The sequence below is a fragment of the Sapajus apella genome, unplaced genomic scaffold (assembly GCF_009761245.1).
Source record: "Sapajus apella isolate SASKATOON/1434 unplaced genomic scaffold, GSC_monkey_1.0 scaffold24, whole genome shotgun sequence".
Classification (NCBI taxonomy): domain Eukaryota; kingdom Metazoa; phylum Chordata; class Mammalia; order Primates; family Cebidae; genus Sapajus; species Sapajus apella.
The window spans coordinates 15,357,133-15,383,561 of record NW_022436964.1 but is presented as its reverse complement, the minus strand read 5'-3'; the positions used below and the strand labels follow the sequence as shown (position 1 = coordinate 15,383,561).

Here is a 26,429-nt window from a genome sequence, read left to right as displayed (position 1 = left end):
ATTAGTGTGACTGGTCCACAATCCTTCACTTGGAATGTTAGAGGTTCTGTTTCAGAATTCAGAACCTTTCTGATTTTATCAAGGTAGCAGGGTGCAAATACTGGACATTGTGCTATAACCCCTTAAGGTCTGAGGAAGTACACAGAGTACAGCAGCATTTCTGTGGCAAAATGTGTAAGATTCAGGGTAAGCTGGACAAATCCTATAAACAGCCTCCTGGCAGGCAAAGCAGGGTTATCAGCCAACTGACTGCAAAAATCCCTTTTGTTTCTGAGAGCTTTCTAGACTTTGGAATTGTGGGTCTGTATTAGTGTCCCCATTGAGTAAACCAGGATATGGAGGTTGAGGGGTTAAACTGCACACTCCCTGAGAAGAGGTTGGGGGCTCAATCCAGAGCCTAGCCTCCTGCCCACCACACCAGACGGCTTCTCTGTGAAATTCCAATGGGCAGAAAAACAAAGCCAAACCAGAAAATCTCTAGAGCAGTGTTTTAGAAACACAATCCTAACCTCTACTCCTCTTTCCCCACCTTTTGTAAAAGCACCTTATTAACAGCAAAATGGGAAATTTCTGTGTGGCTGGCTATGGGAAAAGAAATACTTAACTTTACTCACGGTGAGATTCTGGTGACTTTTACAAGTCACATCGAGCACTACCACTGTCCACCCTACTATAAAACTGGAAGGAGTAATGCATTGCTTTCAGCATCAGAGAGGCACATGCAGCCAAATGGAAAAATATATACCTGGGAATGTAGCCAGTCGATTTCCTGATCATCATTAGTGGATGCCCCTGGTGAATGTACCAGCCACTGAGGTTTATGGACTACTAGCCATGTGCCAGACATCGGGCTTTAACTGCAATATCTATGAGAATGCCACGGCAGCCTGGTGAGGGAGGCACTATCGTCCCACAGGAGGAACTTGAGGCTTAGTAGCTACACAGCTTGAATGAGGAAGGACTCAACGCCCATCTTGCCCTGTTCTGGAGCCAACGGACTCTGGCCCTGCTCTAGTGAAAGCAAAGTGGTAAGATTCCCAGGTCCACTCTTCTACTTCTTGCCTCTCCATTCTTTCCTTTCTTCCCTGATGGACCCAAGGGCACCCCAAGGAGAAGAAATCCCTCCCTATGAGCTCCAGCCAGATAGAGGTGGCAGTGGGGTCTACATGGATCCTCAAGCCTGGTGGGAAGTGCTAACTCCACCGTTTTGCTGGCCTGCAGGACACAGGGAGCTTAAAAGTCCAAATTTTCAGTCTTTTGGAACTTTCTGAAAACCTCCTAAAACTCATCTTCCCCCATTTGCATGTCTGGCCTCAGCTTTACAGGAACGGCCAGGAGAAAAGCAGGCAGAGGCATTTCAAGTTCTCTGTCCTCCCAGTGACCTTGTCCTGTGGCTGCTTTCTACAGAATCAGACCAGTAAAGGATGGTGACAATAAGTGCCGGCATCTCCCCCTCTCTGTGGCTGCAGCCACAACAGCTCTGGTTCCCCAGAGAAAAAAGCGGGGTGGCTGCCGACACCTAACTTCTGGAGGAAGGCAATTTCTGCAGCTAGATGAATGCTCTACTGGAGAAGAATGGCCTCTTTGAAGGAGCTAAGGCTACCAGACACAATCTTTTTTTCACAGATCAGGACTCCATGCTCCATGTGAGAAACAGAGCTTATTCCTCTGTGTCAGGAGGAATAATGAGCACAGTCAAAAGCAACAGCCCTCAGTGCGTGGGTGAGTTTTCTGCTGCTAAAAACTACTAAGGGGCTGTGGCCTCCCCTGGAAGGCGGCTTCTGAGGCCTGCTAGGGCCCAGGATGGCAGGGGGAAGTAGCGGAGCACCTTGGAGCAGCTCAGGTGCGAATGCAGTTTGCAGCCTGGTGGCCTCACTAGCAGCTTGGGTTACAACCCTGAAAGCAGGCCAAATGAAAGAACGGCCTCTGTTGTAAACAAATTTTCTCTGTTGACTGCATCACCCAGAGAAATGGAGCTTAGGAATCACTGGCTTTGTGCCAGGAGGAGGAGCTGGTCATCCTAAGGACTGGGCTGGGCAGGGCAGTGCTCCTGCTGTTTGCTGGGGAGGGGCAGGGATGCTAACTTTCCTATAGCCCACAGCATGGTCCTGTACCACAAGGAACTGTCCTCTCAAAATGCCCTCACGCTTGGACAGACCTGCTCAAACCCCTACAGGGAGGCCAAATTCTTCCTACTCTTCATCTCATCCCAAAGTCTCTAATAGCTCAGCCTCCTTTCCCTTCCTGGAAGGGAAATGCAGCTAGTCTCTGCCTTAGGGCCTTTGCACCTGCTCCTTCCTCATTCTCACTTGATTCAGGTCTCTGCTCGAAGATCACGTCCTCAAGCAAGGCCTTGGCTGATCACCCTACCTGATATAGCCCCTGCCCCTCCATCCCGACCCTGTTTTATTTGTCTGTAGAGCACTCCCCGCTACCTAATTTTATATTAAATATATTTATCTACTGACTTTCTGTCTCCTTTCAGCCATTGTGATGAGTACCCTGTCTGTTTTATTCAGCCTTATATTGCTAGTGCTGGAACAGTGCCTGACGCACAGTATGTACACAATAAATACATGTTTCCTCTGTGATGAATTAGACTGAATCAGGTTCTGAGAAGTCAAGAGAATGTGACCCAGAAGGAAATCCAAGGAAGCCACCCTTACATCCTCAGACTCAAAGACATGGCAGATCATCTTGTACTGCCTTTTCCCATCCTGGGATGGGTGGGATGCTTCCACGTTCTCCTGGGAGTTGGAGCGAGGCATCCGCCGGCGGGCCATCAGCACAACGATGTTCCCAATATCCGCAATGTAGGAAATGGTCCTCAGTGGATGGTCCATCATTGTCTCCTGGAGGCAGAAGGAGAGGGCAGGTAAGTCCAGCTTAGCATCTAATGACCCAAGAGAGTGCCTGCCACCCCACAGCCAGTCAAATATAGTTCACATGCAGGGCGGGCTCAGGAGCTCACTGCAAAGCCCATGCTGAGGGATTAACGGATACCCATCTAGCCCTGAGGGCATTTCCCTTGGGTAACCAACTGCAGGAAATGATCTGTGGCAGGTTAAAAGAAATAAGAAATTCCAAACAGTAGAATCTCTTGTGGGGAAGTTAAAAAAAAAAAAACGACAAAAAGTCAAAATGGCATGGTTGTCTCTGTTTTTGCGTGTGTGAATTTATATGTGATTTTAAACACAATTTCTTAAAAGGCGAATTTGTCCACATTAATGAATCCTCTGATAAAAATTTCTGAAAATACTAAACATCATCCATGTCTTAGGGGTTTTTTTGGGGCTTTAAGAAAGCAATCCCTTGAACTGTGATCCAGTGGCAAAAGAAAATAAAAAAGAAAGCAATCCCAAACCCCACCCAGCAGCAGGCACTGTGAACACCACCTTCTAGCTTGCTGGGGCCCTGCATCTGGGGACAGCTGCTCTACAGATATATGCATCTCTGAGTTACGATGCCACTAAGCTTCACCCCAGGAAAGGTGGAAGCCAGCTGATACCTGTGTGTCGGCGTTCAGCACTTTGATTCTCTGGGTAGAAATGAAGAGATCCACCTCAGTCATTGGCTGAGACTCGCCTTCAGGAGCCTGAGAAGAAAAAAATGCACCGAGGGAAAATTTCACTACATTACTCTGACTGACCTAGATGCAGAAGGAGTCAAGTTAGTTCACACACAGAGGCACCAAGACACAGTCACCAGAACAGCAATATAGACTCTAGGGTTAAACTGCCAAAGCTGAAGGTACCACACAGAGGATGGACACATGGACAAGAGTTAGCATCTCTAGGTTACAGGGGAAAATACGGAATCCCCTTTCTTTCTCCTCTATAGAAGCAGTAACTCATTGAAGTAAATTTCACTCTTTGAACGATGATGGCAAGTGGCCCTCTCTGTAAGGGTTTTGGAGCCCAACAGATTGAAGAAATAGGGCAAAAATCTCATACTAAAAGACTTTGGAGAAGTCACTTAGAATTTGCCTCTGCTTGACCTGATGGGAGACACTGTTAATAGCAATTGTAAATGAAGCCATTTGGATGCAGTTCTGGTAAGAGGGTCTTTATGTTTACACACCACCACAGCAACACAGAAGCAGTCCTGAAGCCACTCCATTAAGAAAGAGCCCCAATGCCTCAACGTCCCAGGAGTAGTAGTTCATAAGCACCTAGAAGCTCCACAACCAAAAAGCACAGTCTGGTTCATTTAGGGCTTAACTCTGCACATGTGTGGTTATTAGCGAGTTTTCTTTTTTGCATCCAGCAATCTGACAAATCCACAAATCATGCATAAGTATAATCGAACAGAATCAAGTCCCTGCCACATCGATGCTCCTGAATGGTTGGAACTTCCATACTACTATACGATTCATTTAGCATCTCCAATCTGCTCCCTGTCGTTCCTCTGAAGTGAAATGACTAATGAGCAACAGAAAACGGCCGCCTTCGGCAACTGAGTTTTGAGAAACGCTGGCTTATGGGGCGGTTCAAAAATAAATCTGAACAAAAACTTGCTGGATGCAGAAAACAAAAACACGAAAATATAAAAAGGTAAAACAGAAACGAATGAAAAGAACAGGCATAACACCAAGCTGATGAAGTTGTTTGTACTGCACCTTCTTCCTGCTTTTGGCTAATTTCTGGGCCATCTGTTTAGCATGGAACAAACAGAGACAGGAGAATAGTTAGAAAGAATTTGCAGAGAATGAAAGTCAAAAAGGGAATTGACAAACTAATACTGAATAGTGGCATGAAGCGTTTCTGTGGGAGGAGGACTGGCTTTTAAAATCCCAGTCTAAAGATAATCAAATTTCCTAATTCAGAGTTTAATATGTGGAAGGTGGTGAAGAGAGACAAAGGAAATGTGTTATGGTGCCTCTAATATTTAATTGCAATCGATCTTTTCAAAGAACCAAGTTTTGGTTCTGTTAATTTTATTGTACGCCTGGTGTTATATTTCACTGATTTCAACGTAGATCTTTATTTCCTTCTACTTTCTTTGGGTTTAATTTGCTGACTTCTCAGCTTCCTGAGATAAAATCTTGAATTTTGGCTTTTCAAACTTTATTCTGATATTTAAAGCTACAAATCTTCCTCTAAGCATTGCTTTGGATTTCACAGATTGTTTTGTGTTTCAATTTAATCATTGTTTCATTAATTTTTTTTTTCAAATTTCTACTGTGATTACTTCTCAGAATCTTGGATTATTTAGAATTGTATTATTAATTTTGATACATTTGGGGATTTTCTAGTTCTCTTTTTCTTATTGATTTTGGAATTAATTCCACTGTGGTCAGAGAACACAGTCTGTATGTGAATCTTTTGAAATATGCCGAGGCTTAGCTGCACGGTCCAGCACGTGACTGAATCTGGTGGATGTGTCATGTGGATTTCTAAATACGCATTCCGTATTTGTTGGGAACAGTGCTCGATCAATGACAATTAGGTCAATTAAGTTGGTTAAGAGTATTGTTCAAACCATCTATGTACTTGCTGGTTCTTTAATCTGCTTGTTCCATCATTTATTGAGTGTGTTAAACCTCCAGCTGTTATGTGGATTTGTCTGTGCATCCTTCAGGTTCGGTCAAACTTTGCTTTATCTTACAGCTATGTTATATGGTGTGCACACATGTAGGATGGTGTGCCTGCTTGATAAACTGACCCTTTCATTGTTCTCCCTCCTTACCTCCCTCTTTTACTCTTGCCTTAAATTTGTGTTAATATTAATGTAGTTTATACCTAACTAAAAATGGATGTACCATTCTCCCATTTTGCTCACAATTAAAAAACAGCATAGGTGATAAAAACAGAGAGTAGGGCTGGATTGTCTAAAACCAGGTCCTTGCTCTGCCACTTACTAGCTGTGTGACTTTGAGGCAAGCCACTGAACATCTTTGTGCCTCAGTTTCTTCATCTGTAAAATGAAGATAAAAATAGTATCTACCTCACAGGGCTGTTTTGAGGACAAAATGAATACCTGCAAAGCTCTTCAAACAGTACCTCGTACATTCTAAGCACTATATTTGTGTTTGCTGTTATATGATTATAATTGAGCTAGGTCATGATGCAGTTTCTTGGCTTTTGCTAAGACTTGCGGTTTACACAGATATTGTACAAATAATGATGAGTCAATGGCCAAACTGCAGACGCTGTTGTGGTAATGGGAGTGGGGTGGAGGAAGAACTGCTCTCTCATATTCCTGGGTACTCACCTGGTAGAAAAGCTCCTCTGCTCTCAGCAGCACATCTCTGTTTCATTACTGACTAAAATATGTTGCCTATACTACTTCACTGTAGAGAAACTGGATGAGTCAGCCATCCAGACACCACATAGCAAATCTCCCGGGAAACTAGGGCAACTGCGCTCCCACACAGATGCCCCACTGCTCCTACTGGTGGCCATGAGTACACAGTGAATAGTCTGCTCTGAAACAGTCTGAAGGCGGCAACTGTAAGGAGTCATCCTAACTGCTTCACATTACAGTGGGACTATTTCTGCATCTGAGAGGTGACCCTATGCTGATGCTTTGCCATGTCACACCATGAGGATTCCTGTGTGGAATCCCAGAGTCCAGCCAGTGATGTTCTGACTGGCATCAGTTATAATCTGCATAACTGACAGCTGGGAGATCTTTAATGTTTGTTTTTTACCTCTCCTGAAATGTTATGGCAGTAATATAGGAATTTCCATTACTTTGGATATCAAATCCTAACAGCTGTTGGTCAAAATTCTTCAACTCTAGGGAACTAATTTGAAAGAACTTTTTCAAAAGAAAATAGGTCCACCTTCACTGGAGTACCCAAATTCTTTTTTTTTTTTTTTCTGGAACTGGTGATGAGGAAGAGGATCCAAAAGGCAAACAGTTTCATGAAAGGTATTCTGAAACTTTTTTTTCTTTTTTTTTGAGACAAAGTCTTGCACTGTCACCCAGGCTGGAGTGCAGTGGTGCAATCTTGGCTCACTACAACCTCTACCTCCAGGTTCAAGCAATTCTTGCGCCTCGGCCTCCTGAATAGCTGGGATTACAGGTGCGTGCCACCACACCCAGCTAATTTTTGTAATTTTAGTAGAGACGAGGTTTCACCATGTTGACTGGGCTGATCTTGAATTCCTGACCTCAGGTGATCTACCTGCCTCGGCCTCCCAAAGCTGGGATTACAGGCGTGAGCCACTGTGTCTGGCCTGAAACAGTTTTTATGAAATTAAAAATATTCTATGGACTTAAAGTCATACCATCTTTTAAATCACTCATGATATCCAAGTACCCTGCAACAAATTATAATTTAAAATTTGAATATAACATTGCAGAAGATGGGAAAGTTGGAGCCAGAATGAGAAATCCAGGTAGCAGAAAGGGGTCCAAGAGAAACATAAGGCCAGCATGCATCTTAAAGCCAGGAATGACAACATCTATTTAAACCCTCGTGTTTCACGGGCTTGATCACAGCTTACCACATGGCAGGGTGTGGTGCAAAGTGCAGCACAACCACCCACTTACTCCATCCACAATGTGTATTAAGTTTCTGTCGTTGTTCACACACTCTAGGTTAGTCATGCCAGGGATGCTCCTGACTGTTTTATCTTTTCTCTCCCCACTGACATTTACTGAGCACTTGCTATGTGCCAGAATCCTTTGAAGTATTTCACATAGATCAGTGTAAAAGCTTACAACACCCCTGTGAGCTACTACCCTACTAGGTGGTAAGCCATGATCAATCCCATGAAACACGAGGTTTAAGTAGATGTTGTCATTCCTGCCTATATTATGGTATCTTCATTTTTCAGAAGAGGGAAATGTGGTACAGAGAGGCTAATTAACTTGCCCCAGGTCACACAACTGTGAAGTGGCAGAACAGAGATTCAAACTCTGGCAATCTCACTTCATTGTAAACCATTAGCTGTGCATCTGAGGCAAGCTTGGTCATCTGTGAACTTCTCCATTTGTCTATACCATGGGGTTAACAATACCTACCTCACAAGATTCTCTACCCCATCCATTTTGAGGAGTAAATGAGATTGAGATAATATATTTGATGGGCCTAATACTTTATTGATTGTAGACTTCTCCAACTAACATGGGAAATGATACAACTTAGGCAAAGCTATGATAGAAATTTTACTTCTACAATGAAATCATAATTTTAAGGAAATCATAAAATAATGAAAACATCTGCTCTTTGGGACAGGCTAGTGAAGAGGGACATATGAATATTTGATAATGAATGTAGCTTGCCAAAATGCATGGACCACAAGATACCTAAACACCATTTGTAATGTAATTGCATAAGCTTCACAAATGTAGGAATAATGGAGACACAAACACCACACTCTGGGTGGATGGACAAGAAGCAGTCTCTGTGGTTCAGGTAGGGCTCAGCAGGCTACCCTATATTCTGGTTGAAGAGCAGAGAATGAGGTGGGAATGAGAATGAAAGGCAAGGCTAGAGATGCAGTGGAGAGCAAGGAAGACAAGTGAGCTCACTGTGCTAGCTTCCAGTCTGGCCCTCTCTAGACAGGGCGTAGGCATGAGTCCCACCTTATAGGGGAAGAGGTGTGTTTCTATCTAGGGCACATTAAAGACTGACAGCACATAGGGCAAAGCTCTCTCTAGAAGTTTCTCCCAAAACATGTTCCAGAGAATACTACCAATAAGACAGGTATTTATCAAATGGTGACAATTAGCAGGCATCTATCACATGGTAACAATGTATTCTGAGCTCAAGTAATTATGGGAGCTGCTAGTTAACGTGAATGAAATCTCCTTAGTGCAGGACTTCTCAGAGCCATTCAGAGGAAGACATCTGTAGCAAATATCCAAAAAGGAGAACGATTTTCCTGAGCTTATTTGCCAGTGGAACTCTGTTAGTGACAAGCACTTAGCCTGACTAGAATACTGCAGGGCACAGCTGGTGGAAAGATGCTTTACACACTGGCAGGTCCACCTTTCTCTAAGGCAGTGGTTCCCAAGCGCTGGTGCACAGCAGAATCTCCTAGAGGGTTTGTTAAAACACAGACTCCTGGGTGCCACCTTCTGAGTTTCTAACTCAGTAGGTTTGGGGTTGGGCCTGAAAACCTGTACTTCTAATAAGTTTGTAGGTAATGCTGATGCTACTGGTCCAAGATCATGCTTTGAGAACTGGAGCTCTAATGCAATCCTCTAAGGTATATGGGAGCTCTCTGGAAGGATATTACTTCTCAAAAATGATGAGCAACAAAGGCAGAAAGAACACATAAGGGAGGGACCAAAGAACAAAACAATAACAAAATAATTTAAATGGCAGATGTCTTCTAATTCTGCTATTGTACTCAGACATGTCATCTCTTAAACTGTGGTAGATGGAAACACCTTTAAATTTCAGAGCCCTCAGCTTACCTTGTATTATTGTTACCTAACATCCTTTTTGCCTTATTTTTACTGCGAATTTCTCAAGCTCAAGAACTGTGTATCGGCTAATTTTTATTCCCAAGGGCCTATCACAGGAGTCTGCACAGCAACTGTTGGCATTTTGGGCCAAATTCCTTTGTTTCTTTTCATATTAAGTAGAAAATACCTGGCCAAACCACAGCTTCACATTCTCTCTCCATGCGGCAATTGAATCTTGTAAATTTTGTTTGTTAAATTGAGAAAACAGTAATTCTCAAAACCGCAAGCACAAATCCAATGAGCAATATTCAATTTTGGTATACAGTTGGTGCTATGTGAGTGGCAGACACCACAATCGACAAACAGAACAGAAATTAAAGACTGCTTTGAAATGGAAACTCAAGCTTCAAGGTCTCAAGGTCGGCATCTATTCAGAGATAAAGCACCACAAATACCAACGTGCATGGTGAGCAGTTCTCATTCACGTCCCACCATGCCCATCTGGTCAAACAAACAATGTAGGCAGAAGAAGAAAGGGACAAAATGGGGTCCCTGCAGGGAGTGAGGGAAGAAGGAGGAATCAGAAAGCAAAGGAGGAAACTACCTTTACCTTTGTTTAGGTAAAAGCACCAAGCCAGAAATTACTAATCAGCTTGGGGTTAAGGACATTGCTAAATGGATTACAAAATAAATCCACAGAGCTTTTCTTTCTCCTTCCTTTCTGGATGGATGCTATAAAGTCTGCAGCCTTGCTATGCCCTGTGTCCTTTCTGCCAATGTGGCCTAGAATAACTCGTTTTGAAACGTGAGTCTCTCTTTAGGAAACAGAGTGGCACTATCTTCCTTAAAGGGCAGTGTCTCCCAGGCACATGTGGGCACCCAGTATAGGCTCCTTCCACCTGAGCCCAGCCCAGCCTGCTCAGGATCAACACTCCCTGTCCCCAGCTTCCCTTTGCATTGATGAAGTCTGTGTACAAGCCCGGACACAGTTACTTTTTGGAGTACTAACTTAAACAGGCAACTCCACTGATACTTGGAAAAGGCTTCTGACTGGGTGTAACGTCAATCAATGTGAGAGCATTTTAATGGATGTAAAAGGAACATGAAGCAGAAAATATTTAATGACAGGCAACAGTTCCTTCCAATGCATAGCAGCACATTGTAAAATGATACTTACGTTATAAATGAAATGTAACTATTTAATTTTACCACTCTATAATGAATTCCTCACACCAATTTGCTTGTAAAAATAAATATGTTTTCCAGATTCCTATTCTGCTCGAGGCAGGTCTAAAATGTATTTATAATCAGAAAGCCTCTATCTTGCTTGTTCTGATCAACAGAGCCATCTAATTTTTGGTTCAAATGAACTCTGGAACTTTGGGATACCAATCCTTTGGAAGCTCTGAAGTAGAATCTCTGATTTCTTATGAGGCGGTTGGACTTTAAAGAAGGAATCACAACATTATAAGATACCACTGAGGAAATAAGAAAATATAATTCACAATACAATTGGCACTGATGGGCTTTGGTACAGGGATGCTGTAGTGTACCCTGCACATTGCTTTATGTATAAGTGATGTGCCCTGTGCTTGATTTTTCCCTGTAAGGCCATCTCAGCACTACCTAAGTGTCATAAGGGGACTGGAAAGGCATAAATGTTCTATCTGCAGGAGTTCTAAGCTATCAGAGGGCTAATAAACAAGGTGCTCCAAATGAAACCCGAACCTTAATTTTTTTGAAACCTTGATGGAGAGATCCTAAGAAAAACTAACCTCAAAGCAACATGCAGTTTTCAACCTCAGGAGTCTTCAGTACTCCTCTGGGGGCAGACTGCTGCTTTATTCTGGAAGATTCGCCTGAATGAGCTCTGGCAGCATTCCCTGAAAGGGGCTCTTTGGCATTTTGGTAGAGATAAAATCTTTGTTTTGTGGTTCTGCCCTGGATGTCATAGGGTCTTGAGCACACCTGGCTCTGACCCAGTAAATGCCCCCACTCATGGTGACAACCAGCAGTGTCCCCACCCATTTCCAAACACATCTTATGAAGGCAGTCCCTGTCTATCAGAGACCCCGAGTGAGGCACACCAGGCTTCTGTGCTTCCACCAGACCTGGGGAAGCTAAGGGCACCACTCACCTGGAAGCCCAGGTGACATGTTTGGAAACCATGGAGTACACGGAGTCAGAATGATGTCTGTATGTCTCTGTTTTTAAAGTTCTCTGCTCTGTACAAAATAGGATGTGACTATACCTGAAAAGCAGCTCGTTCTGGGAGGCTTGTGCGCTATTGTTTTGAATGCTGTGCCTGAAGGACAACTAAATTAAGATGGAGAAGACCTTGGGGAGACTTGCTGGCACAATGTCACCACTTCGTGGAAAGGGAAAGGCAGTGAAAAGGAATTAGGCCAAGCTTGGATGGGCGGCTCCCCAGGAACCTGGTAATGTTCTACCCATAGCATTATTTGGTCTGAAAGTCCCAAAAGGTATGAAGGTCAGACTGTTTCCATGGAGTTGTCCTGTTGGGAGCCACAGGGCAAAGACACATCTTTTTGGGTAGGGGATGGAGCTTCCCTTGAAAGAATTGGCTCTTTCCACTGTCCCTCATTCCGGGAGAGGCTAATTTTAGAAGAAGACAAACACTACAGCAATAAGCCTTATGGTAGCAGGGCCTCTGAGGCACAGATAAGGTTTGTGTGCCTGGATGAAGTGGCTGAATCGGTCCCTGACACATGGAAGGAACTAGGTCCTGTTAGTAATCTTGACACTAGGTCTGGCTTATCAGGGTAGTGACAACAGCCACTCTTGAGGCAGCTGCAAATCACTTCTCCCTGGTTTATAAAAACATCAAATGTCATGTCAAAAGTTGCAGCATGGGCTTACTGTCCAAAGAGAAGTTAAGGGAAGGGCTGGCTCTAAGCTTGGGAGAGAAGCATTTCCTCCAAGTACCGAGAGGTGGTCCGATCAGTGGGTGATACACAGAGGCCTCAGCAGCAGAAGCGGCAGAAAGCAGCCCAAGAGGGAAGTCATGGGAGGGATGTGGGGCCATTTGCACAGTATCCTGGGAACTGCAGGATAACTGGACAGCTGAGGCTTCAAGGGCATCATAATTACAGGATTAGTGATGATACAAGCTGTTTAATATTCACCATATGGCGGAGTCTGGACCCGTGACTATCATAGGAATCAGCTTGGGCATGAGGCCCAGACCAACGGCCTCTCCTCTGTAAGCACCTCTTGGAATTGCTGATCGCTCACTGTTTCCTTCTACCTCTCAGGCAGAAGGCAGAGGTCAGAGGTGTTCACATCTGCAGGCTTCCCTGGCACTCTGGTGGCACTCGGCCTCTGACACTGTCCTCTCCTTGTTGGGCACACCCCTTGCACTCCCTGACTTGCTTTGTCATTCCCTCGTTCGTGCTTCTGAGCTTGAGGACAAGGATTTCACTTTATCAGCTGTTGTTTTTCCTCCCTGCCAAGACTCTGCACAGCCCTGCATGCCTAAGTGCTCAAGGAATATTTTTTCTTTGACTGTGAGATCAAGGACTCTCAGTTACTGCCGTCTATCTGTCCCTCTTTCTCCTTCCATATTATCACACAAACACCAGGATGCAACCTGGGGATGTGTGAGAGAGAAGGTATGAAATATGGAATGGCTCCTTGAGAGAGGAATCCATTTTGACCAGTTGAAACTAGGTAAAACAGACTCTGGCAAGTCCTAACCTATTCCAACTTGTTGGAAATACCTGGTCCTAGGCTTCTATTGTGATGCTGTCCCTAGAGCTCTAGGTGACAAATGGCCTCAAGGCTCTGGGAGGCTGCCCAGTGGTTCCAGGTGCTGGTGGCACAATGGCATATGGATGGCATGAATGCACCTTAAGTGTCCCTGGAGTCCTGGTTTGCCCATGATTCTAGGTAGTTTTGGTATCGTGGTGGAGATTCTAGAGCTCTGCATTTCTGTATTTATTCACAGTAATAATCTGGTTCTGGATGGTTCAAACTAGTTGTGAATGACTTAAACCAGATGAGAGTGGTTCCTCCTGGATCAAACAGGCTTGTTCCTTTTATATCTTGAGAAAACAGATTCAAGCATGTTATGACTGGCTCGAATTAGTTTAAACTGAATTAGCCTTGCACTGACCTTAGACTAGCCAGGTTAGATTTGGTCAAAGCGTTCATTTTCCTTGAAGCAAGCCAGTTCAGTCTAGCTTGAACAGGATGGACTGGTTGAAAAGCAATGCCACCTAGTTTGAACCAACTCTGTAACATGAATGTTTGCCATTGACCTCCAGCTGACCATGGAAATCCGGTAATACATATATCGCACTTGAGACATAATACTCAAAATGACATCCTTCCTCATTACATCAACTTTTCAAAGGTTGTTATCATAAAGGTTGTTGTATTTCTTCTCAAGATTGGCCATTTGTAACAACCTAAATAGATCATATTTGTATATAAAGACTTCAGGAGACTTTGGAAATATTTATTTTTGGTTTTAATTGTTAGCAGGCACATGGATAAGCATGGCCTGTGTGATGTCATCTCAAACAACTCTCCTCTAAACTAGATATGGAGTTGTGGCGATGCTGTAAACTGCTCAAGTGCCCACACCTGCCCACCGTCCCCTGCTGGAGCACCCAGGCATCCTCACCTTGATCCTGCTTACAGCTTCCTGGGCCTGCATCATGCGCACATTTTTGGAAGGAGTTTTGTCTGAGAGCAGCTGAGTGGAGCCAAGGTAATTGGCAGCAAAAATGATTCCATCGATCAAGTCCTCAGGGTCGCAGGGTCCTGGAACTGTAACATAGAGCCACAGTAGTGAGTAAAGCCATCCTGGGGCAGGGACCACCAACCCCCTTGATGGCACATCACCACTCCCCCTTGCCTCACCACTGGCACAGGTGGGCAAGGTACAGAGACTCCTGAACAGGTGAGCCAATCTGCTGGTCTAAGGCATCCCTCTGTCTCTGTCTGCACCCACGCCTCATTTTCAAATAGAAGGTACGGTTTCTTAGAACAATTTGCTTCTCTAAAACCACTTACTATGAAAAGGAATGCAAATATTTACTTAAATATGGAATATAAAATTCAGCGATAAAGCGTACTGTTTCACCTGTTAGACTAAGCTCTTAGGGGACAAGGACCATGTCATATTCACCTCTGACTCTCTTGTGTCTTACTGTCACCCAGTTGGTATCAACTAGCTGTTTGCTGGATAAATGGTTATGTAACTAGATGGCTGTTTTTTTAGAAAAGCTTTTTACAGCAATTCCTATTACATGCCTCCCATTCATATCTCTTCCTCCATTTAATCCATAATGGAAGAAACAAATTTATAGATCAGAAAAGTAGAATATTTGTTTCAGAATGTCTAGATTCCTATAATGGCTTCTGACCCCAATTGTGCAAGACAGATAACTTGATCTCAAAGCCACAGTCCCATGCTGCCAATCTTGCTCACTTACAAGGTATAATGTTCTTGGCCTGTGCCCACATACAGATCAATTCCAAGGAAAATTATATTTTCTGTTCTAATTTATCAGCCTTTTAAGTCAAATCTGTTTTAAATATTTTAATCATTGGGGGCATCTGATTCTAACGAACCACCATTACCTGTAAACCCTAACTCGAAATTAAAACTCGGATTAATATGTAACTGTGTAACAGTCCACTTAAAAAGGCATTTTAATCTGTAATTGAAGCCTATGTATTTTCTTTCTCTTTTTTGAGACAGGGTCTCACTCTCTCGCTCAAGCTGGTGGACACTGGTGTGATCTTGGCTCACTGCAACCTCCGCCTCCCAGGCTGAGGGGATCCTCCCACCTCAGCCTCCCAAGTGGTTGGGAGTACAGGCACCACCATGCCCAACTAATTTTTATAGTTTTTGTAGAGATGGGGTTTTGACATGTTGCCCAGGCTGGTCTTGGACTCCCGGGCTCAAGCAATTTGCCTGCCTCACCCTCCCAAAATGCGGAGATTACAGGCATGAACCACCATGCCTGGCCCTACGTATTTTATTTGACTTGAGTGGTACATTTGGGAGACTAAAATATACATGTTAACCCACTGTTAAAACCTCAGGGTCTTAAATTAGATAACTTATAATGGAAACAATTTGCTTTTTCCTTTTGGAAGGCTAATCTGAAGTGCTTTTTATTTTTATCCTTACACATCAAGCTCATCTTGAGTTTACACAGCTGCTTCCTCTGCTGAACTACTTATCAGAGTACAAATGTAAAGTAATCTACTCATTTATATAAAACTAAGGTGGTGCTTAAAACAAAGAAATTAAAAAGCATTTTAGGAAGGGTTTTCACAAAGCATCTATGTAGTAATTAAATAAGGAAGCCTGTTATTCATCTTATTCTCCATTTTTACAAGCAAGACTTGGAGACTAACGCTGTGAGTGGTATACAGACAAATCTGCTTCCACTACATACCAGTAATTCACACTCTACTCGACAGTCACTGGGACTCGCTCTGAATCTTTTATAGATGTGAGTTGGATTTGGGCTATGTATGATATACAGTTTCAGTTGTATAGCAGGGATGCATATAAAATAATATATGAACAGCTTTGAATCCACATTACACTTTATATAAAGTAAAAGATTGTCAGTTCTTCTATGATAAGTTCCTGATGATGCATTTACAGTGTTATTGAAACATAATCATTATTGCCAATCAGATATTGAGAAGAAACATCTCATCTGATATACGAATTTTTAAAAGCTTTCCATCTAATTTTTAAAAATCAATGTTAAAAGAAAAACAAAACTTAACTACCTTCTCTATGGGTGTTCTAACATCACATATTCTTCTCTGATTTGGTGCTATTCACTGAGAAGGTCCCTTTTTGACTACATTAAGTGTGGGTATGGGGATATGTTTAAAAGCAATTCAAATGATATTTAAATGGCTGTGGAAGTGCCAAGCAGCAAAGACACACGAATATCAGACCTAAATACATTTTGAGATATGATCTTATGCCATTTATCCTTTTGGGAAATTGAATATAATTGAATGTCATTGTCACTGCATCATATCCAGAAAAATAAAAGCCCAATTTCATAACTTCACTTTGGGCTCAGTGCTAGTATATTCTTACAAAGCTAAAAAAAATATTAAACCCATAATGATCCTATGTCAGAGAATTGCAAGTTTTCTTTTGGCCTTTTGGAATGTGTGCTGCCTTTGGGTTGCTCTGTGGATGAGGGAGTGCACACATGACATCCTCACACTCAGGCTAACACTCAATGAACCTGAAAAATCTCTAGGCCTGGGGTACGAATATGAAGAAGGGAGCTTTCAAACTTCAGAAAACTTCCCAAGGTGCTCCCATGGAATTTCAGAGCCTCACAAAAATGATGCAAATTATTTACAGATGAGTCAAGAAGGAAACCTGAGTAACTAAACCAAAACTGTGAGCTGGTCCTCAGCTTTGAGCCCCAAGGTTCGTGAAGGTTTGTGAGTCCTGTTAACCCTTTCCCAGGCAGTGGAACACAATGACTGTTCACACGTAGGATCCAAAGTCCAGACACACCCTCAGAGAGATGTCTGGGCGTCCTCTGGCTTCCAGAAAAGCCTCCTTCAAGGAAATGGCAATGCACCAAGATAGAGCCTCAGCACCACCTCTAGCCAGAGAGTAAGTGCTTCTTTGTGAATGAGTGCCTGATTTGGTGCCCCGTTTGGGTAGCACAATCTCCAGCTGAGGTACAGAGCTTGGCTGAACTTTGGCCCCACTTGGCCTCCCCTTAGGTGCCCTTGTGCAATGAGTAACCTGCACAACCATGTGTGGCAGCGCTGCAGAGAACACTGGTTTCCAGAGAGAAGTGTTGAGCCAGCCTGCCAATTCATAGCCTGACTCTGTACTGCCAACTGTGGGATCTTGGGCAAGATACCCTCTTGATGGCTTAGTTGTCTCATGTAAAACATGAGGATAATAAAAAAACTCACTTCATGGGATTGATGTGAGGATTCAATTAATTATTACATGAGAGGTGCTTAGAACAGAACCTGGCAGAGTAAGCATGCCATAACTGTTACTATTACTAGCTCATCCACGTAATAGATGGAAATTGCTGGGAAGGTTTTTCTTATAAAAAGGACCAAAATTTTTGTCTTACTTAATGTTCATTCCCACTTGAATTTTTCTTATTGAATGGAAGAGGTGCACAGGGACAGAATAAGGAGACTTGGGTTTGGGATCCAATGTGACCACTGCTAAGCTGCACGACACTGGGTAAAGCCCACACCTTCGGCTCCAATTTCAGAGTCTCCATCCACAGAATCAGCAAAGATGTGAGGAGGATTTTTGAGAGGCTCCCGGCTAGCATACTTTGGGTCTAAGATCCTAAGAATGTTAACATTGTGAATAAGTGACTGTGGCCTTTCTTCCCTTCTACTGTCTTATATCTCAGTGCTTCACATGCCCCAATGCTAAAGATTCATGAATGACTCAGTGCTCAATATTTTCTTTTCAGCTCTTACCTTCAACGTAGGTTGGGAATGAAGCCAAGCTTTTTCTTGACTGTAATTAAGACAAACAGGTTTCAAAAAGAGCAAAACATGATGAAATATGCATTAACACAATCATCCATGCAACATGAAAAATAAATACATCACCAGTGGCAGTTACCAGTTATTGATCATTTTTAGCTAGAGAAAGTAAAGTGCAGATAAACATGCATTTATTAATAAAGGTTACCTAAAACTCAGAATAGTATATTCATTATTTTAGATGATCTAGAAATTTTATATTTCACAGAGAGGTATCTGCCAACTAAAAAACAACCTCACAGACAAAAATCTCTAACAACAGCAATAAAAAGATCACAATTTGTATTCTTAAGGATCTGCATTTCCATGTGAAAAACTGATTAATGAAAGCACCAATGCTATGATTATATGTTGAAATTAAGAATTATCTTAGAGAAATTTAGTCTTTGTTACAGTGATCTCCCACTGTGCTAAAGATGTGTGCTAGAGTTTTAAAAATCTCTTCCTTTTATCTCCTAATGGAGTTTTAGTTGAAAAACTCCATTATATAAATCATGATTGTGTGTTATCTTAAAATAAGAACACAACAAAGGAGTAAATTTAAAACTCTGGCATTTCTTCTATACCTCAGAAAAAAGGTCAGTCTTCTCACAGCACTGTTGGAAGCAGAGATAATGAGCTAGACACCTTTTAGGGCCTGATTAAATGGCAGCTTAATCTGCCTGCTCTTAGAGGAGCAAAAACTCACCATACGTTCCTATCAGAAGCAGATGTACTAGATATAACACTGACTGAGATAAGAGAAAGAAATTCACCCCGGCTCCGACCAGTAGTAGAATTTGTAGCTGGTATGTCTGGACCAGAATGGTACAAGCATCACAGGAGAGTGGAGAGCTGGTGTTAAAGACAATTCCCTAAAATGGGCAGAAGGTAAGATTTGCATGGCCAAGAATTTCACTGCTGAGAACCTAACAGGTCTTAGATGATTATTTAAATGTATACCTTTAAGAGAAAGGATATCTGGCATTGAATAGCTATTCGGTAGGCTGACCTGCATAGATGGTAGACTCTGGGTTGCCTGGCAAGCTGGACGAGGAAAGTGCCCTGGGTGAGCGTTGGGATATCATGGGAAGCAATACCATCATCTAGCACTTGACATAGTGCTCTTTACTTGGAGGATGGGAACAGCAAAGGGATGATAAATCAGTTAATACTTGTGCAACAGTCTAAAAACAGTAGTTTTAATTGTTTTGTGAAAAATTGGGGCAGTTGAAGAAACTTCTAGACTCCAACTCAGTTCAGGATAATGACAAGAACTCAACAGTAATCACACAACACATTGTACAGGGCAACTTTTCAGTAAACCTGCTGCATATGTGCTCACTGGGATGAAATGGCTCTGCACACCAATGTGAGTGGGTTTCTAGTGCACCAGGAATGAAAAGTTACCGGCTACTAATGCATTTACGGAAAAATGCACACCAAATAAAAGCCAGGATATGTGGATAGAGGGAACAAGAACTCTAATTTCAGCACTGCTTTATGGTAATTGTATTTTCCACTTACCTAAATGAGAAGATAGGCCTAGTTGAGGGCCATCAGTCAAATCTGTCTAATTCTGTTTGGTTTAAAGAAAAAAAACTCTCATAACTTCATGGTATGCAGATGGAAGCTAGCTTCTTCACAGGGGCTGAAAACTTTTAATTTATTACTTCTCATCACTTCTCGGCCTTTTGGCTAAGATCAAGTGTAATTTATTACTTCTCAACCATCTCCCTACCCTTGTCCTAAGTAACTAGAGCCTAGGGTAATGAGAGTTTGTTTAATCAAAATTGCTTAGCCTCCAGGTACACCTAGGAAGTCAATTCTCATTTTCTTGCTCTATTTGGATACTTTTCTGAATGCTAATCTCAAATACAGTGGCCAGATTTTAGCAGAAGCTACAAAAGAATTACTTTATAACTCTAAAAGCTGAGATTTTATTAAGAGCTACAACAGAGGGTATGTGGTACATTCACTTACTCTCTATTCATGAGCTCACGACTAGCTTTTTTTAGTCTCTGGGGTAAGTAAAAAAAAATTTTTTTTAAAGAGTTTTGTGAAATGAAAGAATCTCTAATTATTGCATACAAAGAGGATTTTCATCATTTCTAAGGATATGTAGAAACATGAGCCAAGTCTTGCAGGAATTGAGAAACTAACAAGTTTGCCTTATTATATGTGATGCATAATCAAATGCTGAATATTTAGATGTCTGGTTAGCCCTTTATTTCACACACCGACTGAGATGAACATCAGTTGATTCTTAACTTTCGAGAATAAAAATAAAGTTGCATTCAAAAAGCTAAAGGCTAAGATCTTTGGGATTTGTGTTTTTTGGGGCACATAATTTGAATCATGTGCAGAACGTGGAGGTACAGTTGGACAACTGGAACAATGACAGACAAGCCACCTTGTCCATATAGTCTGTGACCTGCAAACACTTTCTACTCCAGGAGTGGCAGATCTTGGCAGTTAATAACACGAGTACGCATGAGCTCTGGATTTGAATCCTGGCTGACCACTTGTAAGCTCTATAATCTCAGGTAAGTTACTCAACCTCTTAGCTTCTTCAATCAGCAAATGAGGACAATGATACTTACCTCACAGAATTATTTTAAGAGTTAAATGAGACACTACCTGTGATTTTTCTCAGCCCAGTTCCTGGAACATTGTCAATGCTCAAGAAATGACAATGCTCATTACTGTTATCTTCATGGCAGCTGTTTGTTCTCCTCCAACCATGTGCCATAAAAATGAAGCAAACTGTGGAATGGTGGGAACAGCGGAAACTGTGCCCATCACTCCTGTTCCAAATGGCCAAGGGTCTGAGGCTCAAAACCAGAGGAGGCTAAAGTATATTTCTAAATTCTAATGTTGGTGTCATTTTAGAGAAGGTTTATGCTTGCTTATTTGATTTAATAGGAACAGATTAAAAAATACTTTTCCTTTGCATAAATATTTAATGGAAAATATATGTGTATTCAAGGATACCTTAAGGGTAAATTGTAACTAAGACTCCCTTTTAAAGTGATCTGCCACTCAGTTGAAGACAGAGATTGTTTTTTTTCATTGCATTTAACATAAAATTATCAGCAAAATGAGGGAAAAGGAGACCGTTCATCATGTGGTTTACCTCTTTGACGCATCTCCTCAGTGTTGATGAGGGAGGGAGCATCTGTATTTAGTGTGAGCTGAGCCCATACACAGATTATGGCACAGACCAACATTTACCTGATGTTGGCTCATTAGCAGATGTGGGGGGCAGTTCGCTAGGTGTAAAAGGACCCTGGGTACAGGAAAAGGCAGTGGCTCCCCTCTGGGGCTGCCCTTTCTCAGCCCCAGACACCTCAGTAGGAGAAAGCAGTGTCTTCTCACTGAAAAGCTCCCATTAGCAGGGCAACCACAGAATTTGTTGACCAAAAGGGATACACTTTAGCGCTCCACTGTCTGGCAGTCTGCAGCCACACGTGGCTATTTAAGTTAATTGAAATGGGACAAAATGGAAACTTCTGTTCCTCCATTACACTGGCCACACTTCCAGGGTTTGACAGGCACATGAGGCTAATGACTACCATAGTGGACAGAGCAGAAGTGGTACATTTCCAGAATCATGGAAAGTTCTAGCTGATGGCACCACACCAGCAAAAGAGAAGAGTGTTCATAAGGTGGGCTGTCTGGACAACAGGTGTGAGCTGGAACCACACCCTGGGTAAACTGGGGATATATAGCCACTCTATTCTTATGAAAGTTATCTCATTTGGGCCCGAAATAAATGGGTACTTAAGAAACCAACCTGGCTGGGTATGGTGGCTCAAGCCTGTAATTCCAGCACTTTGGGATGCTGAGGTGGGTGGATCACAAGGTCAGGAGTTCAAGACCAGCCTGGCCAAGATGCCGAAACCCTGTCTCTACTAAAAATACAAAAATTAGCCAGGCGTGGTGGCATATGCCTGTAATCCCAGCTACTCAAGAGGCTGAGGCAGGGAACTGCTTGAACCCAGGAAGTGGAGGTTGCAGTGAGCCGACACTTTGCCACTGCACTCTAGCCTGGGTGACACAGCAAGACTCCATCTCAAAAAAAAAAAAAAAAAAAAGAAACCAACCCATTTCCCAAAGCACAGAGCAACTACAAGTCCATAGCATTAGCAGGCATGTGATGCCAGGAGGAAAGATGCTGTACGTGGAGTGTTTGGTGTCTGAGGTCGAGTGCTGTTCAACAGAATTCCTTGCAATGATGCAAATGCTCTATAAACTACCCTATCCAATACAATATCCCCCACTGATAGCCATCACAGTTGGCTACTGAGCACTTGAAATGTGGCAACTGTGCTTGAGGAAATAAACTTTTCATTTTATTCATTCATTAGACACCTACAGCCAGTGGCTATCAAACTGGATGGCGTGGCTTTAACAGGCAAATTGCACACTGGAGAGGAGAAATCAGGATTGTTCTCCCCAGGGTAATGTGGGTCAGGAGTGCTGTAGGATGCTGTCTTAGGAAGCATCCTAGATACAGATGATAGAACAGCATTAGAGTAAAGCAAAATGGCCCGATGGCTTTGATAACAAAACGGCACTCTACCTCTTTATTTGTGGAGGCTTCCGCGGGGTCGCTGGGATGAAGGGGTGTGCTTGATGACTCTGCACCCAAGGGTGAGGAACTGCCAGGAGACGGAGACTAGAATACAGCAAGAGGAAACACAGTGAGAATTTGAGGGGACTCGCCAGACACTTGGCTGGGGGAAAGGGGCCGGGAGAGAGAAGCAAAGAAGAATACAACCAAACGGACACTGCGGTGGGGAGAAAACCTCTTAGAAAGAAGCTGCCAACTGTACTTAAAACACTGTGGTTTTCAAGCTTTCTTTTTCAAGTCCTGCCATGCTTTCAAAGGAGCTTTTCTAGCTCTGGGCTGTTTTTTTCCCTTAGGCCGAATGTTGAAAGAAAATAGAGAAAAGGTTGACTATCAAAAGTCCTAAATGAATTGAGCTAAGTATATTACACAAATATATTTAAAACATTTTTTTCTTACTGATGGAGCCAAGTATTTAGGGTACCAAACATCTTATTAAATCGCCTGCCCCAAATGATCTAAATGAAAAAGTAAAAATTAAAACATACATTTTAAAAGATGTAGCTGGGCCTGATTTTGATGACTAGAAACTATACAACCTATATTTTTTAAGTCAATTCAAATTTCAAATATTTTGTCCTATTTAGTCTACAGGCTATTGAAAATTCAGAGATATTTTAGCATCCAGACATTACCTTGAATGCTCTTAGAACGGTTCAAAAATCCTTTGTCAAACAGTATATTTGAAAATAAGGCTTAGAAAAATTAAGCCCAGGGAGAATGGCCAAGTTAGGTATGGTATTGCCTGGGCTGATGGGACCCCAGCTCCCTGTGCAGGCAGGCCCTGCTAGATGTGAACAGGAAACTCCTAGGTCGGTGTATACAGAAGGTGTCCATAAATATCTACTGAATGTATGAGCAAATAAAACAAGCAAGTGCAGGGATGGGACTGATACAGGCCCGGGAAACACTCCCCAACCAATCACCAATCACTGTTATGTGCTCCTGAAATCTTGGGAGATGAAAGGCATCTTCAGGTGAGCCACAGAGATGCTTAAGAATTCTGCAGTGATGGTCTTCTGAGAGGAAGGCTGTACTGCCTCACAGTCTGTTGGCAATGTTTGACAAAAGGCATAAAACACAGAGAAAAACCAAACACAGGTGTATTCTCTCAGGAAGCATGGAGATGTGAGTGTGGGGAGGTAAGTCCTGGGCAAAGGAAGAAAAAAACCCCTAGTGCTTGCTTGAACCCATGTCTGATTTGTCGGGACTGGCCCCCTTGGGGAAGCTGAGGCACAGAGACATAAGTACAATATCTGCATGGAAAGGGAGAATGTTTCACACAGCAGTGGTGCTGGCGGCGGGGGGGTGGCGGAGGAGCACACCAATAGACAAGGGGGAGCTTGGTAAGCATTGTGTGAAATTAAAAAAAAAAATCTTTTCCAAAAAGTCTGAATCATGGAAAATACAGAGGGTCACAAATGAACAGAAAGACAATGCAGTGAAATTCATTTTAATTCAGATGAAGAAGTTGTGTGATCCCAGTTTATTGTTGTGAGATTTAAATTTGTTTCTTATGACCTCATACACCTGATTCTAGGCAGGGAGGTAACAACAACGGAAGAATCCCTTAAACATTCACATGCAGACATCAGACACTCTGTGGGGAAGCCAAGAGGGCAGGCCCAGGATAACAGCTGGCATAAAGAACCCCAGGCCCCACAGCCCCTGGCTGCAATAAAGTAGCTCCGCATGCCTTCAAGAAGAAACATACACAACTTTTATTTGGCACCCAACAGAGCTGGTGGGTACTTGCTGATTTAGCTCTATGTTTGGCCTACTCCCAATTAATGTAGTAAAGTCTTTATGAGAATTTAATGCCTTTAAATTTCCCCAGTTTTTCAAATCTGAAGAGCTTCTTTGGATATGTATGGTTCTATTTTTTCCCCCAAGTAATTTTCTGTCACAAAAATTTTAAGTGTCTGGCCTCCAGGGAACCTGGTGCAGCTGGATTTTCTTTAATTGCTTGGTTTGAGGGCTGTATCACACCTTCATTAAAAACAATCCTCCAGAGAGTCTCACATTTCCCATTTCTCAATTGCTGCAAATCTTCTAAAAATAAATTCTTTACAACATTATGGGAACCAGATGATCTTACGATGATGTAAGAAGACAGGTTATACAGACAGTGAGCAGGGGCATGGAAGAGGGAATGAGATGACTGCTACAGAGCACCCACATGGAACAGGGAGAGGCACAGATGGGCCTGCAGTGGGCACTGCCCTCACAGAGGCTCTCGATGGACCCACACCAACCTCCTCAGGGACCCTCAGACCTCACGTGCTCTAGCCTTTGGCACATGCTTGAGCTCATTCAAGTTTCCTCCCGTTTGAATGTGCAATTAATGACTTCCACCTAGAAAGTTCTCCCTCCTTCTTTCCTATGTTCAATGTTCATTTCAAAAGCACTCATCTTGCTGAAGCTTCTGCAGACTCTATTTACAGTACATTTCTTCTCTCCACGGCCATGTGCCATGCTGTGTAACCATCTGTTCACATGTATGTCCCTTCTCCTCCAAGAGCTCTCAGGAGGTAGGGAGCTTGTCTTGTTCGTGTTCATCATCCAACTGCCTCACCTTGGGTGTTATAAACAGTAGGCACTCAGTAAATGTTTACTGAATAAATGGCTTCAATTTATTCTAGCTTTATAATGTTTTTCAACTTGCATAGGAAGCAGATATGTTACAGATATGCACCCAATGCTTTCTTCATGTTTTAATGGCCAATGGTAGGCCCTTTTCTGATACAGCATCCCTCTAGTGTTGTATGCAGAACATTCAATTTGCAGTTTTTTTAAACTAAAAAAATATATATATATATATATATATATTTTTTTTTTTTTATTTATTTATTTTTTTTTTTTTTAGAGACAGGATCTAACTATGTTGCCCAGGTAGGTTTTGAACTCCTGGACTCAAGCAATCCTCCTGCCTCAGCCTCCCAAAGCACAGGGGTTACAGGTGTAAGCCACTGTGCCTGGCCTCAATCTGCATTTTGAATTAGAGAAATGGTCTTTACCTTTGATGACTGTCACCTGAGCTCCAAGGAAGCTCTTTTAATGCAGAAAGCTGTCCTCAAATGAGAGACGACCCTATCTAATGGAAGCCTAAAAATCACCACCCCATCGCCTAAATGTCAAGGGTGGACAGTTTCAAAACAGACATGACCCCATAAAGCCTAAACAATGGTGTTAGTGTTTAACTCATCTCAAATGTCTGCTTAACAAGACTTTGTCCATTATCTCCAACTTCCACCTTGATATACACTTAAAAATGGAGGAAAAAAAATTGAAGTTACATAATACTGCTAACTTCCAAAGAATTCATTGGAGGCAAAATTTAGGCAATGAAATATGGTAGAAAAAGTAAAATTATTATCACATATATCTCTATCTGGAGTCTCATGCCTTCTGGGCTGCTGGATGGATATACAATTTTAAGCAAATGAGACCATTTGCTTGTGAGGGTGGGATGCAAATGTGGGGCTGGGAGTTCACAAAGGTAAATCCTGAACGTGAACATCTATCTAGGATGCAGTGCTCAGAGATGACTCACCAGCAACTCCCTGTTCTACATAGTTACAAGGTCTCCTTAAGCTAACAACTCATCTTCTGCAGATTATGTTCTAGTAGATTCTCTATAGCTACAATCTAAGTTTTACCACCACAGCTCTGGGATTCCACAAAGCAGAGTTTTCAGCCTCAAGACCAGGTTCCTGAACGTCAGACAAGAAATGTATCATCCTGTCCATTGGCACTGAGTCCAGAGGTGGCTAAAGCACACAAAAGTATCTTAAGGCAAAGCTGATTATTGATTTTAATTCATTTTTTTTTTTTCTTGAGATAGAGTTTCACTCTTTTTGCTCAGGCTGGAGTGCAGCAGTGTGATCTTGGCTCA

The 26,429-nt window shown here is 42.5% G+C and overlaps 1 protein-coding gene across 4 annotated transcripts in view; it reads right to left on the bottom strand.

Moving 5' to 3' along the window:
- Positions 1-26,429, bottom strand: part of APBA1 (amyloid beta precursor protein binding family A member 1) — a 213,324-nt gene that overhangs the window by 20,152 nt on the left and 166,743 nt on the right. For 2 of the 4 annotated variants that reach the window (XM_032290941.1, XM_032290944.1), the window contains exons 3-8: positions 22,487-22,582; positions 17,854-17,893; positions 14,015-14,160; positions 4,619-4,651; positions 3,509-3,595; positions 2,667-2,852 (exon numbers count right to left, since the gene is read on the bottom strand). In XM_032290941.1, the coding sequence (XP_032146832.1) occupies positions 2,667-2,852; positions 3,509-3,595; positions 4,619-4,651; positions 14,015-14,160; positions 17,854-17,893; positions 22,487-22,582 (588 nt within the window). The remainder of the gene's footprint in view (positions 1-2,666; positions 2,853-3,508; positions 3,596-4,618; positions 4,652-14,014; positions 14,161-17,853; positions 17,894-22,486; positions 22,583-26,429) is intronic. The other 2 variants (XM_032290942.1, XM_032290943.1) reach the window with 2 other exon arrangements.